Genomic DNA, 18,361 nt, shown 5'->3' with positions numbered 1-18,361 from the left:
GCTATGCCTACTTTATGTACTCCTAAATCTGTCATCTTAGGAGTACCACCACAGTAAAAAGTTGTCTCCAAATATCACCACATTGATATATATTTTCAAACAGCTTCATGGCAGCAACCTATTTAGTTCTTTCAGATTTTATTTTATTTTTTTATGTTTTGTTGGCTCTAGTGGCCTTTATTTGAAAGTAGTTCGACAGGAAACAGGGTTATGACAGAGGGGGAAGACATGCGGCAAATGTCACCAGGCCGGGAATTGAACCTGCGACCACCTGCCAGGTGGTGCGACGTTCCACCTGCCGTCACGTATTGAGGCCTTGGTAACCTTGGTAACCAATGCCTCAATACGTGGGGCCTTGGTGGGTTGTGCTTTGCCCCTGCACTACCACAGCACCCCCACAGATTTTTCTTTTTAACAAAATCAAGTATGTTGCATGTTTGGTGGAAGGACGTGGTTCAGTAGTGAATTCCAGTTTTACATGCCACTGGAAGTCAGAATTTCATGTGAGAAAATTGGATGTTTCACACCAACCATTTCCACCGAATCCAATATAGCTGCCAAGTGACAAAAAGTTGTTTATAATTGGAGCTAAAAAAAAAGCTTCCTTTGCTGAATATGTAACAGCAAAATAGTATAAGAATTAACATGAACTATACATTTATCACACTACAGTTTATGATCTGTCTTTGTGTTAAAACATATTTTGTTTTGTTGTTTTGTGTGTGTGTCTATGACCACTTCATCACTTTGTTGATATTTGCCATCAAAAAATCATAGAATCAAACATTTATTCAGATTACCACAGCCCAAAAACCACATGTGCAACAGTTTGAGAACCATTGCTACAGATTGAACCATACAGGATCTAATCTTAATGTTATAGCAAGGCTACTGTTTGGATTATAGAATTTTGCTCAAAGAATAACGCAATTTCATCAGGAGAATTATTGGGGGTTTGACGACATTTAGGGATTATTTCTTTCATTCAACAGTTTTTACAAAACCAAGACATATTTTGCTTCGTTCTGTGGAATCCACGCAATGGCATGAGGTGCAGGTGAAATAAACTGCTAATGAACAGGCAGGAGAGAGAGAGGAGAAAAAAATGAAGACGACAGAGGAGATACACGAAGCGTGCTGTGAGGTAAAATATCGCTATTGTTAGTCAGTGCTGAGGGAAAAGTGCTGCGGTGCAGAAAGAGTGGAAAGTCTTGACAGCTTTCCGGTGGCAGTCTGACGGCTGAGCAGGGAGGCTGGAAGGAAAGTGCAGCAGAGGGCTGCTGTCAGGCCACACCAGAGCCCCGTTTAACAAGGTCCAGAGATAAGCTGCACCACAACACTTTGCAGGCGAATGAGAGGGGGGCGAGCAGTGGGATGTAAGGAGGGATGAGTACGGCTCATGCATTTTTCCCCACTCTCACCACCTGTCATGCTTGCCATCCCTCGAATTCTTTACATGTGTATTGGAGCGAAGATTGGAAATTTTGAGGAGGGACCGGAGTTGAACGGGATTCAGAGAATTGGAGGAGTATCTCCCGTTGTATGATTATCAGGTTGTGACATGTTGACATCTTCATCTGTACATGAAGGATGTGTGAGTGTTTGTAGATAATGTAAAATTTTTACTGAGCTGGACAGTAGTGTAATATCAGAGCGGATCGTTTATGTGTTACTATCTTAGCCCATTTCAGCTATGATACTTTTAATCTGAACCATGGCAGAGAACATTGGCAAATAATTAATGTGAGCAAATGTGACGTATGTTTTATTTTTAAACATGGGTAAACGCATAAAATAAACATTGCTCTTAAATGCTAAGCATACAGCAGAATTGTATGCTTAAATCAAGCAATGATGCCGTATAATATCAAAGTCTGATCATTTATATTGTAAAGATTGAAGGAAATTTGACAAAGGATATTTTTTTCTTTAGTTGTTAAAACTGATTCTGGCAGAACATAGTGAGTCAACACAGAAACTGATCTTTAATTATTTGATTTTGATTCATATCATGTGGTAACTAAAACCTTGTTTTACATTTTTTTATGAAAATATCATGCAGGATGTGTTGCATGTACTGCTCAAAAAGGGAAACTGATAAGAGTTGCAATTTTATTAAGTTAAAAGTTGGGACAATTTAGTATAAAGGAGCAGTGGATTTGATAAATTGCAAAAACAGTCTACAGCTGGATTGTGAGAAAATGAAAATCTATGATCTCTTTACATTTCTAATGTCACAGATTAGTTTAAACAGTATTGATGTTTTTATATGCACCCAGAAGAGGTGATCTGCACTGTATATCAAGAGTGTACGTACGTTTAAGCAACTTTAGTGGATCTTTACTTTTTTGTTGTTTTTTTTACAACAACGCTACTTCCATCTTCCACATAATCTGCTGAAGATAAACTAAGTTACATTGACTTCTAGCATGACCTTTCAAAACCTATTTGATATTCTGTTTAAAAAAATCAAGATACTCCCTTTATGTGGTAAGGATTTATGGTAATTCCTGAATATAAACCCTAACACTGACACTTTATGTAATAAAGGGTAATGGTGGTATATTTTAGCTCCCCACAAAACAATTAATTGGCTCTGGCTACCTGGTAGCACTATCAGATTTTCATTTTTTTCTGCTTGGCATGGTGATTTTTCTCCCACAATCAGGCACAATGTCAACGTCAGGAACACTAAAACACCATTAGTTATGTCTGCCTTATTAGATCAAGCTAATTCCATACAGCAGCCACCCACCCAATTCAAAACGAGTCAACAGTTGAGAGGACTCCTGCTGCTTTCAATCCAAACTTCAAAGCGAAAACATCCAGTGAATCAATTTTTAAACTGGATTAACTGTTCTGTTTATTCGTGTTAAACATCAAGCTCATATCAAAAGAATATTTGGAATTTTGTTTGATTTTTATTACATTTCAGCTGACACTTATTCAAAAGAGACAAATAGCATATTGTCTAGGGAATACTGAAAGGTTGCCTGTTTAATTATTTTCTGTGTGCACTGGCCAAGATTCTCTTTTTTCTACAGATTTCCAAGTTATATTTATTTAATATTTACTGATCCACTCGTGTCTTTTCTTAATGTCTCCACAGGGGGGCGACTCCTTTTCCTGGTGATGTGGCTGAACCTATTGCCTCAAACTGACAGCTGCCCTGCCAAGTGTGTGTGCTACAGTGAGCCCAAGCCCACTGTGGCTTGCCAACAACAAGGACTGTTTTCCATTCCTACAGTGATTCCTGTACGGAGCCAACGGATATTCCTCCAGAGTAACAAGCTGACAGTGGTGAGGTCCACTAGCTTCAGTTCTTGCCACAATCTTACTGTTCTCTGGCTCTACTCAAACAACATAACCTACATCGAGGCTGGAGCCTTTTTTGGTCTGGAAAAACTGGAGGAACTGGACATTGGAGATAACAGCAACCTCCGCACCATTAACCCAACGGCCTTTCGGGGTTTAACCAAGCTACACACCCTCCACCTTCACAGGTGTGGCCTGTCAGAGCTCCCTGTTGGGGTTTTCAGAGGAATGTTCTCTCTCCAGTATCTTTACTTGCAGGATAATAACATTTGCACTCTGCATGATGACACCTTTGTGGACCTTGCCAATCTCACTTATCTCTATCTGCATAATAACAAGATCAAGATAGTAACAGACCACATGTTTCGTGGCGTAATAAATCTGGACAGGCTACTGCTACACCAGAACCAGGTAATCTTCGTACAACCCAGGGCTTTTAGTGATCTCGGAAAACTAAAATCCTTGTTCCTGTTCTTCAACAACCTTACTGTCTTGACCGGGGAGACAATGGATCCTCTGGCTTCCCTTCAGTATTTGCGCTTAAATGGGAATCAGTGGATTTGTGACTGCCGTGCGAGGACCTTGTGGGATTGGTTCAAACGTTTCAAAGGCTCCAGTTCAGAATTGGAGTGCTATATCCCAGAGTTCCTGGCAGGAAAGGATCTGAAACAACTGAAAAGTGAAGAATTGGAGGGATGTGTCGAGACATCACAAATCCAGACAACTCTCTTTAACTCCAAAGCACAGTCTGGGAAATTTTCCTCAACTGAAAGCCCTCTAGGTGACATCATTCCCAAGTGTTGTCTTGGAGATAATGACAAATCCTCCATCCTTTCTGGAAAGAGTCGCCAGATCACAAATAACCCCCCTAAGGAAAAGGAGAACATGTCCAAGACCAAATACAAGCAGCAAGAAAGAACAAAAAATGAGACCCAGAATAAGCAGAATGATGGGCCACTGGGGACCTTATCCAACAACCTGGACAAGACATTGGAAAACCTAAACCCTGAGTTCATAGAGAATCCAGAATCATCTACAGCATCAAACAAAAAGAAAAAGAAGTGTTCCAGAAAAACAAAATTGGATTCCCACTGCAGTAAAAGCCAGAGCTCTACTTTGCAAGTGCTGCACTTTCTCATCATTCCCATGATTTGGATATCTCTAGCCATGTCTTAGGACTCCTGACAACACTCTGCACAAAGGACTCAAGAATGTTTATGCTAATGACAATGATACAGAAGATCCAGTGACACCTACAACAGGCAGTGACTGAGAAGCAAGGAGTCATGTTGATCCAACGTTGCTGGAGACAAACAATAATGAAAAGAGTTAAATAAAAGAAACGGATGCCTTTACAGAACACTACAGATCTAATGTAAATATTGATTTGGTGCCCAAAATTGTTTGTTCTCTATGTACTCAACTGTACTGTGTCTAAGATACACTTTGGAGAATCCTCCTTTTTCCCCCTTAAAAGCTTTGACTGCTTAGACAGACCACAGGAAGACAAAATGAAGGACATAAAAAGGTGGGAAAAAAAGCCTCATACAGGAAATCAGAGACAGAATGCACACAAAGAATGTTTGGTCTGTTTAAAGAAGAAAAAAACTATCCCCTCTCATTATTTATTCAAAGTCATACATTTGTTGTAATGTTCTTTTTTTATGTTTATAAAAACAAATGTTTTGCCTCCCCTGGATTTTGGTTCTATATTTTCATGACAGAAAGGAAATATGGAGAGCATTTATGAAATGAATGCTGTCCTTTTATTCATTGGGGATTGCAATGGAATCATAGATATGCATTTTATTTTACTTGTGTACAAGTATGAATATATTATGAATAAAAGTTCTTATTTCATAGATGTTTATTTTGTGTGGTATTTTTCTGAAATACCAAAAACACTTGATATATGTTGTTCTCTTTTCTGTGGGTTTTTTCAGCCACTGGCCTAGCAAACCATTCAATGGCCTTTTGGCCAATTTTTGTCATTACAGCCATTTTGATATGTATGACTTGCAAAACTGTATCAGTGGAGGTGCATTTTACTTTGTTAATCGTACTCATCTGAGTTTTTCTCTAACAATTTCAATATTTTTACCTTCTGCAAAAATGTTGGTAGTGAAAGACAGACTTCTTCAGTCTACCTCAGTCTGTCACATGTGACATGCTGCATGAACTTTGTTCCGATATCCCCGCCATCCTGGGAGAGCTGCTGGAACACTAGTCACTACATTCGTTGACCTGTGAAACAGAGCATCATGGTTAGGAAGCAGGGTAGGAATATTCTTTAAGCTTTGTCTAAAGAAAATTAATGGCACTATAATCAGACCTGAATAAAAGAAACACCTTAAAAAATGTAATATTTAATTACATTAAATATTACATTTTATTACATTAAATATTACATTAAGTATGATAATTCATTAAATATTACATTAAGTATGATAATTCATTTATTTCTCGGAATCACTGATGCATACGCTCTTTCTCTGAGACCATCATTGGCAAGGGTGAGTTCAGCTTTGTTAGAGCAACAAAATAATGTGGAAAATATATATTGCAGTTTTCCAAGCTGTGCACACAAACATAGGTTTGGATTTTTTTATTTTCTTGCTCATTACTTGCAATGCTAATATACAAATCATTGACGATACTAACACCTGCTTGGATGTCAGTGGATTAGTGAAATATTCAATATTACACTGATACAGTAAGAACATTTTGAGGTCATTTAAAAGTGATCTTGGTTTGATCAGGAGTCAATCTGTCAAATTATACAAAAGTCAACTGGCAAAAAGGAATGAGAAATGGAACAAAATGAAAAAAGTGTATGACAAGGTTTTTTTTCCAGAAAAATAATTACATGAAATTATATGTGAGTAGAGGTATTAATATATTTTGAAAAAGGGTAAAATAATTTATTGTTTGAAATAAAAAGGTTTTGGAGCAGATTAACACATTCCAACTTTGTTTTTAGATTTCTGGAGTCAAACTTTCCAAATGACCGTATTATGGAAAAAAAAACTGTCTTGTTGGAATTAGTATAACAGTCCTCTTTCATCCCTCTCACCTCTAGTTGTGTTCTTGCTCTCATGATATTGATGTTGCTATAAACTGCAGAAAAAAATACTACAATCACTGTTCAAGTTCAATGTTAGCAACCACCCAGTCACTATGGTTACAAGTTTTAAATAGGTGCTGGACATGAAGTGATGATGAAGAATGATTTGCCCCAGGAAGTCGAAAGAAAATTCAGAATACGATTAGAGGTTTATACATTACAAATGCTGATGCAGTGCATCCTATGTAAGTGTGCATGAAAATCACATAGAAATATTTTATAAATAATGCCTTGCATCAAAATATTGACTATCAGAGCAGCAGAGGCCCTCAAGGCATTGCATAAAAAACCAGTATGAAATATTAGAACATAATGCTTCATATGAAACATTTCTTCTGGGACAAGTCGCCTGAAACACATCCATGATGGGGTGTCCACAGGCTGAGACAATGTAGTGTTACAATGCGCTTTAATCTATGCTGAGAACTTGTCAACAATGCTCAGTTTATCTCGCTGAATGAGAAGACTGGGTCCTCACAAAGACCTCAGGCTTTTTTTGATGTTGTCAATTAGGGGTATAAAGTCATAGAACCTGAAAAAATTGATTTTGGGGAGAAAACAACAGGGAATAATAACACAGTCCCAACCCAAAGAAAAAACTGCTTCATTGGGGTTTGTATCTGTGTATGAGCTGCAGTCTTCAAGGATACCAGTAATTGCACATGACTCATTCAAGCATCCTCTGTATATCTACATAGTTTCATAAAAAAAAGGGGGGATTGCGGAGATCCTTAGCCAAGTCCCGCAGCTAATATATGTTAAAATGGCTACATGAGCAATACAGCCTGCTGCTCAGCTAGACTTAACTTCATCTATCCAGCTGTTTTAAGCAGTAGTCGTTTTATACAAACTGAAAGCAAACTTAAATAAGTAATAGATTTTTATTTCATAGATATTTAAAAAATACAATGAAATAATATTGTTTCTATTGTTGAGAGCTTATCAATAAAGTAGATTTTCCTTCAGATCTAGGAAATCAAGTGACACTTTGGAAGGGAACAACATTTGAAATCTTTCAGTAACCAATAGGCGTGGAGGGAGCTGCCAAAGAAATCACTGCATCTTCTCAGTCAGAAGTAATATTCATCCACTAGTCAACCGAGGTGAACCGACGGTGGACCGCCTCGGTGCTCCGACCACCAGGCTATTCTGGGGGAAACCCTGAAAAGGAAAGGAAAAGTGGCACAGGGGCCGAGGGAGCGTACACAGGGGACTAGACAACAAATCTAACAAAATGACAAGACGTGCGAAACAACAAAATGTAGTGTAACTAAGAAAATGACAAGACAAGAAAAGAACACAACTAGAATCACTAATAAGAATAGAGACAAGGCAGAACTAATAGAAAGGACTAAGGAACACAAAATAATAAACCACAAAACAACTCAAGATCCTAACATATTTTCACTTAGAACCAGGATAGTTAAGAAATACTTTATCCTTAATACATTATATGGTATTACTTTAGAATATGAATGCCCTGTTTGGTATGGGGTATGGGTAATGATCTGAAAGACCTGAGTGTGAAAAAATCAAAACTTGAAGAAATACATAAGAAGGTAAACAGGACTGTACCTGAAAAGGACTTTTATACTGGTTACTATGCCAGCTATCTTGTGACATCCGATTTAAAAAGTTTGATATATACAGGCATGGCATAGCAGTTAAGATATACGTAGTTATAAATTAAAAAGACAATTAAAATCATCCATCCTTTGTCAACACTTGCTTATCCAATTGGGCTGGAATCAAAGGACAATTTAAATGAGTTAATTAAGGATCTTATTATTATAAAGCTTTTATTTTTGATAACATCAAATGTTTTCATCAATTGAGTAAAAGACCACAATTTAACCTTATATGTAGTATTATATACTACATATATAATACTACCCTTTGGCCACATTGACTGGTTCCTAAAACATAATGTAGATAATCATGGAAAAAAACATTAGTAAACATGCAAGATGTACACCTATATTGTATAGGATTTATCAGTTTGACAATTCCACGTCAACTACAGTAAATACATATTTGTAAATTATCAGATCATAAACAGAGACTTTAATTATGTTTAACATTTATTCTTTTCCTTTATAAATAAAACGCAATAAGTAGGCTGTTTATACAATACCTCTGGGAAATTACAAAGAGGGTAGCTAAATACATAAAAACAAACAAGATGAAAATCACTTATTGTGATTTATCATCAATAGCCTTATAAAAAACTCTTCCCCTGATAGAATATTTCCTTCTCTCAACCTCTCGGCATTATATCACTTTGGTGGTATCACTACCAAAGTTAAATTTAAAAAGTGTTTGCTTTGTCAAGTCAGAAATGAGACCATGATAAATCCTTTCAGAACCTTTCCCACTGCCAAAGTATGATAAAAGATTCAATATGCAGTTCAATAGAAAAACAATACATAAAGGAAGAATAAATAATCAGTTTTTATGTGTCCAAACATGTCAACTAATACTTGAAAGCACTTCAAGTATTAGTTGAACATTTAGTATTCTTCAGTAGGAAGATGTACATTTTTCAGAAAACTTCTCCAAATCTGTCAGATTGTGATGTCCACACACTTTCTTTTTATTTTAGTTCTGGACTAAGGCTGGGTGATTCCAAAACTTTATTTTTGCTGCTGTTAAAGCCCACTCCACACATCAGCTCACTGCCAAATTGCTAAAGGCGCCTCAATTCATGTTTTGTTCAGAAACTGTTAGAATCTGGATTTGAGAACTTACTTCTCCTCTACAAATCCCTCCTGATTTGTGGCAATTCGCACTCCTCTTTTAATCTCCACTGGATTGACTAAAGCCAATTGCTTCTTCCACTGTCTTCCACATTTGCCCAGCATAAACTCCTACATGGACTCACCTGCTTGCCCACTTCTCGCTGTTCCTTCATGTTACAGGTCCCAAGTGTCAGGACTGCTACTTCAGTGATGTACACAATCTGAAGAATAGTAACAGTATTCAGCAATAATCACCAAAGTGTTGCCTTTAGCATCCAGATGTACTCATTTACTTGTTAACCAACAAACCTTTTACAGTACACAATATTAATCTTTTACATTACCTTTGTTTTATAAACCTCGTTTACCGTTTACCCTTTTCACATCATCATCCCTCACTTAGACAAAGACAACCAAAGTATCGCGTATTAAACAGGATAAATCAACTATTTATAAAGCTAAACATCAAACTTACTTAATACTAATCAAAACAGAATTACAAACATTTTATACAGAATTTAACATGACATTATTCCAACTTTAACGTCTGAATTCCCACGCTTCATGAACAAAGAATAGTTTCTCTACCTTTAAACTCAACTAGAGTCACTTTACTCTCAGGTTCTTAGCTACTTTATAAGACACCGAGCACAATGCACTGAATATTATTCAAACAAAAGCAAAATAAAACTCCTAAAACCCGGAGTTAGTTTGATATCGTGGTATTTCAATCATTTCACCCCGTTAGAGTTCCCCAGCGCAGGTTGGCCTCCTGTCAATCTAAACCTAGGCTGATAAAAACTTACTTATTAACAATAAGGTGCAAAGAAACCGTAAAGTGCTATCAAATGATAAAATGAAAGGTAAACATCTTATAAAGCAGTTTTAGAGTAGTGACCTGAAGAACAGTAAAACAGGATTCAGCAAAGTCGACGGAAGCGCTGCCATTAGCATCCAGATTGTGTCTGACATGGTGTCTGAGGCAAACAGGAAGTTCGTCACAAAACCAACCCGGAAGCAACGACCCCTATATAAAGGTTCCGCTTCACCGCTACTGCCCCCATCTCAACCCCAGTAAAGCAATGTAAATACAGTAGATTAACATTCCAAAAAATTCCAACAAAATATAATTTGTTCATTTTTGGAAAAATAAAATTAATAGTATATAAAAACATTTCAAATTCCTAAAACAATGTGGGGGCATTTTTAGGTGCACTACATTCAGCTGAATTACATACTTTGATTCAACTGCACCTTTGTAATACCCCACCACACTATCGAATCGTATTATTCAACTTATGCAAATTTCATGGGATCTTTCCTCATACCGACTCTTCTCCCTTCCCCAGAATTATGCTGGAGTATCTAGCAACATTTTTTCACTTCCAAATTTTTAAAAAGTAAGTATTATGTATTTTCCATGTATGTAAAGCCATTTTATAGCACAATCAATATGTCACCTTCAGTTTTGAAAATGCTGTATATATCATACGTGACTTAAAAGAAATTTGAAATTGGGCCTCTGTCTCTTTAAGAATCTCCTACTCTTTCTGACACACCACAACAATGCTTCTTATTATGTTGTTAACTGTTCTTAGGAGCATTGGACTGAGAAGCAGTCTGTATAATATGCCCAACAGGTGCATAGTCCACCAGGCTGGAGACTGCAGCTCCAAGGAGGAGTTTTGTGAAAACAGGAGGCAAATGGCTGCCAGGGGAGATTCAAGGATTCCTCAAACGTGCATGAAAGGATCAAAGCAACACTCCAATGTTTTCAATGAATAAATAACATTATAACCTGATATAAAGCTCAAAAAAGTTTACTTTAGATTATACATTTTTTTTAAAAAGTCTCTAATCCTATTACTTGCAAATCTCTTGGTAAGGACTTAGAGTGTGCTTCAGCACCCAATGTGACATTGTGACATCTCCATCCCTTTATGACAACAGTAGCAACTCCCACAATGTCACAAAGCTCAAATCATCTCAAACTGGTTCCTTGAAACAAACAATGAGTTCACTGTATTGTAGTGACTTTCACAGTCACCACATTGCCACCACATTGCAATCCGATAGAGCACCCTTAGGATCAGTCCAAATGGGATATTTGTTTCATGAATGTACAAGCAACTAATATGTAGCATGTGAGATACTATTATGTCAGTATCGACCAAACTGTCCGTGTATTGTTCATGATGCCCTTTTGAACTTTGAGCCATTGAGAATTGAAGCAGTTCTAAAGGCAAAACAGTGTACCTTATAAAACTGTTGGTCCATATATTTTCATGGAGAGCCTGAATGACAAATAGCGGATGGGTGTGAAGATAAGCTCTTAGGGAAGAGCAAAAAGACAACATCTATTTATATTGCTTGAGCTTAAAGGTTGTTTTTTTTCCTTTTAACTTTGCAATCCTCATTAACTGGGTAAAACAAGATTTCCCACATTTAGATTTTTCACCCACAGCATTTTCCCAACTAAACTCTTCTTAAAAGTAAAAGATCTTAAATCCAGCAAAAACAACACGATCATGCCTGTTTCTCAATGGCTATTTATCCACTGAAAATGACCTGCCTTCAACTCTAATGCAAATTCTGGCAGACGCACTGTCTCTTCTAGAAAACAGCAACCTTTGATCATAAGTAATAAGACACTTTTTTTTTTTTTAGCTTCAGTGAATGTGACTGAAATATTTGATATTATGGCTTGAGGCGAAGGCTTATAAGTGAAAGTTTAGACTGCTCACTGCTGAGTACTTTGACACAGGGTCTAAAAAAGTTAGCTTGCTGATCTGCATACTAAATTCTTAAAGTATATCAGTCTTTGTTTCAATCAAATCTCTCCATAATTCTCTCTGTTGCTATTTTGCACTCTATTTCTGCCACTATCATCAAATGTTTGCCGGTTAGAGTTCATGATTGTAATATCACCGATATATATCTAAAGTTTTAGAAGTGAAAATGACTGATGTGTTTGGTCTTTTCAAAATAGATGGGTTTATTAACACAGCTTTAAAATGAGCAAAAGATCATAAGACTTTAGAAATACTCATTATCTTCTTTATGCAAATTTAGATGCCTCAGGTAAAATATGAGGCAGGCCAAAACGGATATACTTATATAAATATGTATATTAATGTAATAATGTAATATGAAGAAGCTCTGACTGTTCTTATATGTTTGATATTAAAATTATTTTAAGAAAAACAAACAATAGAGTGCTGTTACATTCAGGATGTAGTATTTTGTTTTTTTGTACCCCTCTTACCAAAATAGACACAAATTTCATAATTGGAACAGGACTTGAACGCTTCACAAAATAATCTATATTTTCACAATTATGAACCACAGAACATGTGATACTAGACACAAGACAATTGTCATGGCAGCTAAAAAAATATCCCCAAAGAAAAAGTACTGCCATATTGTTTTTTTTTTTTAATTTAAAATTAAAACCAGATGTTCTGCATAAAAAAGACAGAACTCTTTTTTCTCACTGAACTCTGGTTAGTAAAGTTTAGACTGATTAAAAAAAAAATTATTTAAATGTCCAAAAGCAAAATGTTGATCTCCAGAATGTTATAGAATGTATCATATTGTTTTTACACATCTTAGTTGCACTCAAAAATATACATTCTGACCAACAGCTGTATATTTAGCATTACTTTATGGAGCATAAGTGCTTACATTATGAAGTATTATGAAGTACCATGGCTTTTTACAAAGATGTTGCGTTATTTTGCACGACATGTAGCCTTAACAGTGACACGTTAAAAGCCAAACATCATTAGGGAATTGAGTCTTGTAATTCAACCACACTAGATCTGCTTAAGTGGTCTCATGAGTCAACTTCACAACTGTCACCATACTGGCGTCAACCCCCAGAGCGCACTCAATAGGTCATAACAGCAGGACCTCCTTCCTGATCCTCTTTTAAATGATGGGGATCATGGTTCTATTTTTATCAGGGCTGGACTGCGTTTCACGCGACAAAATGCAGCTGAGAAATAATCTTTGAGCATTTCAGACTGACATGGCCTTAAAGTAAGGCATTCATCCTCTGAGAAAGGTCAGATTCATTTCAAACTAACAGGACCTGTACTGCAAAGGTAAAAAATGAATAAATAAACAGCTAAGTATTACAATGTTCATTTTTATTATGGGGAGAATTTTAATGGTAGAACCACTGGACTAGATAGAAACGTTTTCTAAATTTCCAACAATACACGTTTGATCATTTTGAAACCATGTGAGCTTTTTATGAAGAAAGAGATTAGCTGTATTATTCACGCTGAGAAAATAACCATTTGTGTGCTTATTATTTTTCAGTAACCATTTGGTCGTAGAATTGCAAAATATCGCTAATTTTAATACAGAAAAATAAATGTTAGATGTTCACATCCCGGCATCAGCGGAGGGAGATGCAGTCTCCAACAAAGCTGCAGCTACCGACTGTGGAGCTTTTGCAGTAGATTAGGCTGATATCCAATAGGATTTGGTCCTACACACCTCATGAAAAGCACTGTGTAAATGGGTCTATCTAATGATCCAACTTAATATGATTAAAAAGAATAAAGCTCTCCACATACACATCCCCACCACCCCTCACATACACAGACACAAATACACACTCTTTTTCCCATTAGCCATTTTATGCCAGTTCATGTGGAGATCTGTGCTGATGTGGGGTTATCATCTGACGTCTAGCATACTGTCCAGTAATCTGCTCCAAACCAAATGTCCCCGTCTGTCAACAGAACTCACACAAGGGCCACTAAATAAAACACTCACCAGCATTCTGAGTGGTTAATCCACTGCAGACTAAAACAGAGTCCAAACTAAAAATAACAAGTAATCCACAAATGCTTATGTGAATCTTTACCAATTTTGTTTCCTTTTAAGGTTTCCCCAAAGCTTATTATAGCAATATAAAAAAATGTGTTTGGCATGCAAAAAGAAAACATTATGCTGAGGAGTTAAATCAGTGCTGGTGTACACTTTCATGTAATTAGTGACATACTGACTAATTGACTCAGGATCTAAATTGAAAACAACTTTCTTATAATGAAAACAATGGATTGATCCCTCCTGGTTGGGGGTCAGTTTATCATTTACCTCCTAACACACTAATAGGAAATATTTTTGTTGCTGACTATAGCAATTTTTAATGCATTTTCTTAAACATTGTGCCCTTCAAAAACCCACAGAGCTACAAAACAATTTTTTGTGGGGCCCAAATTCCACCTTTTACAACCTGCATTCAGATTGTGCAGCTCTGAAAAATGTGAATATACACATTAAAGGATCACTCGTTTATTATGAAAATTATCAGTCTTATAAACACGACTCCAACTACTAGCAGTTTGTCATTAAATTGGCTTTACGGTTCAGCAATAGCTTCATGCATAAAATAAGCAATGGACAGGCAACCCTTCATCATCATATTGCATTTATCTTTAGGTGAAAACCTTAAAATTACACAAAAGTTTTTTCATTGCAACATTCCAACATCCTGTCCCATAGATTACAGAATAAAATACAGAACTGCAGGACAGGACAGAGTTACATCTTGCATTAATGCACTCTGCTGCTAAGCCATCTTCACAGTCAGAACATGCTCTTAACAGGAAGAGCTGGGCAAACCAACATTTCTTGATGTACCTCTGGGGCTTAGGGGGACTGATGTCCAATTCTTTACACTTTCATGGCTCCAATTTTCACTCTCTAATGGAGTGAAACATGCTTCTGTACTGAGGAGTTGAAAAAAATGTATCTTGTGCACCACACTGCAGGCTAGAGAATAACAAAACATTAGAAAATGTGATTAGATTGATTTCCTTGTTGAGCTACTTTGATTTTGTGATGTAAGTACAATCTGATTTTAGTGGCCTACAACCAACATTAGTTGGTCACAACTAAATCTTTCACTCCGCTCGTAATATTTCACAAAGAGGGGCCTTTGGTTTGGCCTTGCTGCATTTGTATCTCAATACAAAGTGAATTAGTTTATTGCTGTACAATTTTGTCATCTCTGTCTATCCTCACATTTATTCCACAGGTTTGGCCAAACCTTTTGAATTATGTTTGATAGTAAAGAAAACAAGACACAAAATGAAAACACATGAAAAAAGATGGAACAAAGCAGTGAAGGAGCAACCAGTGTTGCTGATTATTGCTGAATAACTCCAGCTCATCCCATCTCATTAGTCTGTTTGTGATTAAGAACTACTCTCAAGATGATGCCATTAACCTGCCCACACAACCATACGCTCTCAATGGGGCTTTACAAACTAGGCAAAAGAAATTTGCTGGCGCTTTCTTTTTGAGTTCACTGGGCATTGTATAGATGGTGGAAAATAAATGTCTGTCTGTTCGTCCGCCCATCAGTCCAGAAGTTAACAGTCTGATACTAAATTAGACTAAATATCTGAAAATGTAACAGTGAGTAGGCAAGACTTTCATTGGCATTATTATTAATTTCTTCAAAGTTAGGAGTTTGGACACATTTTCTCCATATTTGATCGTATTGCCTTTGCCAAGTATTGCCTTTATGACCTGGGTAAAATGTTTTTCGTATCCTTCTACATGCTTCTCACAATAGCTTACTAAAATTTTGGCCCATTTTCTTACATACATACATACATATAGTACTGACAGTGATGTCAGAGATATATGTGGTGGTATCTCTGCTAAAGCTAATGTTTCGGGAGCGGTATCTGATCATAGTGAAAGAGGGGTTCTGCAATATATCCGCTCTCCAGTGGAATATATAGCCTTTTCCTTACTTTCGCTGTTCATAATCCCTGCCTATGTGTTCTTATCTGATTGTGACCCCAGCCATGAGCTTCTCGGTGTGAGATTACAAACATCTGGCGGGTCATCTAGTCTCAAGCTGTTATGTTAAACCCGGCAAACAGAGAGGGCTTCTGGACGGCCATGGGGAATTTTAGTGATGGAATGAATATCCCATCCAATTCAAGTCCTAATGTAATGCTTCGTCACTGCAATGTGATCCACCACATAATGCCCTGCTGGTGTGGGTATGTGATTAAAAAGCGTAATCTGAGTGCTCTGTATAGACTGATATGCAGTATATCACTTCACAGCCCAAGTTTCTCCTCTTAGCTCTATTTTGCTCTTGTTCAATTCAATTCAGAGGAATGTGTAAAACACAGTATTAGTGAAAACAATGAAAGTGAGAAAGAAAAAGAAAAATATCTGAGGAGGGCACGGCTAACAGGAAAGAGTTATTTTTGAATTAATCAGTTTTTCTCCATGTTTTCATCTGAAGTGTAATGGTGCTGTGTTTCATTAACGAAACTATCCTAAGGCTTAGCTTGGTGGTGATCTGTTGAAGGTATTTCCATTATTAAGCAGCTTTTATCCCCTACATGGAGAATAACAATGACACAAGTATATCTTTCCCCCCCTCAGCCATCCCAACACAAACAGCATTATTTAGAAAGATTCTCAATCACACTGCAGAGGAAAACTGCTTTAGGTGACATTTGCCTTCCAACTTAAAATACATCTTCCATATTTTTGGGAAGTGCTTCAGAAAGAAGTGCCTAAATTTTGAAGTGGCTAAACTAGAATCCAAACTTTGATCCTGTCAAGAATCTGTTAAGGGATGTACAGCCCAGAGTGATGGCAATGGAGCTTTTTGATGAAGCTTTTCCAACATCAAAGACCTGGAGATGGACACTTGCAGAACTTGTGCAAAAATCCCAATGGGTTCCACAAAGAGAAGACTTACAACCAAAGGGGAAATAAAAGCTTTGACATAATTTGACATAATTATGCAGAATACTGAGAGCTACTTCCAGGAATAGAATGTGTATTGGAAAAAGCAATGTCACACTGTTATTTACTGTTATCTATTGATTTAAATTTTTACGAAGAAAATTACATTTCAAAAATTCAGGGATTTTGAAGAAAACGTTGTTTTAGATAGATAAAAAGATAATTTTATGAGCTGGATTTTTGAGAGGAAAAAATGTTGGATGAACAGAAACACATTCATGTATAAACATGTATAAGTATTAGCTTCAGTATAGCTTCAAAAAATGCAGCTATGTAGGAACAAGAAGATTGTTGGAGTAAATTATATAGTGAACAAAATCTTTGTTCCAAGCATGTGAGCAGTTCATGCTTAATGAACATCGAAATATGTTTTAGGTAAAACTATTGATGTGGCAAGAAAGTCAACATATATAAACTGAAATTTCCCCAAAATTACTGTAAAATTGCACCATTTTCTGTTTGTAAAGGAGCAGGAGGAAAGAAATGATTGAATCCTGGCATCTGCTACTAGAGTTAGCAAGTAACGTTAGTGTTAAAACACAAGTATTTTTCTTAGAATATTTGACAGATTAATATATTTTGTCTTACTATTATGAGTCACCTAGAAATTGTGATCATTCAACAACTGGAAAATGAGACAACAGAAAAAGAAGACATATAATATTTCCACAACCTTCCCCAAATCTAAGAGGAGTGGTTTTGCATACCTGATCATCTATCATCTTAATTAGAGACAACGACAAGTAAGCAGATGTTCAAACAGCAACTGTGTTTTTCTCAGCAATTGATCCACAATCTGACTCTTCCAATTACATTTCCAATTCACTCTCATTCAAGTTGAAAAATGACAGCTGGACCATAAACTGATGTTTTGCATTTTCAGCAAAGCTGTGGATCCGACCAAGTGACTGTAGTTCAAAAAGCATAAGTTGCACATTGTGCAGTGATGCCCCCTGCACAGTATTTCCTCCCTTTACTTAACACATGTTCTAGAATTTGAAATTCAGTAAAATGAGGTTTAATTCCTGAGTGAAGTTTGACTTGACCAAAAATAAGTACCATTCAACTGAAGGCAGTAATAAGAAAAAGTTGCGTTATCTTTCAGAAGAAGAGAAATAAATAAGACGGAGTAAGAGACTGGGAAAGAACAAAGATGAGCTATTAAACAAATTGTGAATGCTCCACGTCTTTATCATCCAGCTGCTTTTCCTCTGCTATTCACACAAAGAACTAACAGCTGGTGGCAGAAAAAGGAAGAGTTTGTTTTCATGTTTGTGGAGAGTTGAAGCAATTTATTGGACTGGGATTTAGCAAATCAGAATTCATTGCTGAAACTTTCTGATCCTGGAGGTTCAAGGGCTCTGAATAAACAAGACTGATTGTT

At 36.6% G+C, this 18,361-nt stretch overlaps 1 protein-coding gene and 1 long non-coding RNA gene across 4 annotated transcripts in view; one reads left to right on the top strand and one right to left on the bottom strand.

The window, feature by feature from the left end:
• The window catches only part of rtn4r (reticulon 4 receptor), a 55,535-nt gene extending 50,358 nt beyond the window's left edge, over nucleotides 1-5,177 (top strand). Inside the window, exon 2 of the mRNA XM_008417902.3 lies at nucleotides 3,110-5,177. Coding sequence (XP_008416124.1) covers nucleotides 3,110-4,491 — 1,382 coding nt within the window. The 3' untranslated portion in view covers nucleotides 4,492-5,177. The remainder of the gene's footprint in view (nucleotides 1-3,109) is intronic.
• LOC108166588 (uncharacterized) overlaps nucleotides 1-10,385 on the bottom strand; it is a 105,116-nt gene extending 94,731 nt beyond the window's left edge. Inside the window, exons 1-3 of one of the 3 annotated variants that reach the window (XR_014088975.1) lie at nucleotides 10,076-10,385; nucleotides 9,321-9,398; nucleotides 5,417-5,559 (exon numbers count right to left, since the gene is read on the bottom strand). This is a non-coding gene — a long non-coding RNA (uncharacterized LOC108166588). Of the gene's footprint in view, nucleotides 1-5,416; nucleotides 5,560-7,306; nucleotides 7,601-9,320; nucleotides 9,399-10,075 lie in introns of those variants that run through there. The other 2 variants (XR_014088974.1, XR_001776941.2) reach the window with 2 other exon arrangements.
• Nucleotides 10,386-18,361: the final 7,976 nt, after the last annotated feature.

Source organism: Poecilia reticulata, chromosome 9 (assembly GCF_904066995.2).
Source record: "Poecilia reticulata chromosome 9, P_reticulata-male-v2, whole genome shotgun sequence".
NCBI lineage: Eukaryota > Metazoa > Chordata > Actinopteri > Cyprinodontiformes > Poeciliidae > Poecilia > Poecilia reticulata.
Note: the sequence above shows the minus strand (reverse complement) of the source record. Positions and strands in the feature narration are given on the sequence as shown.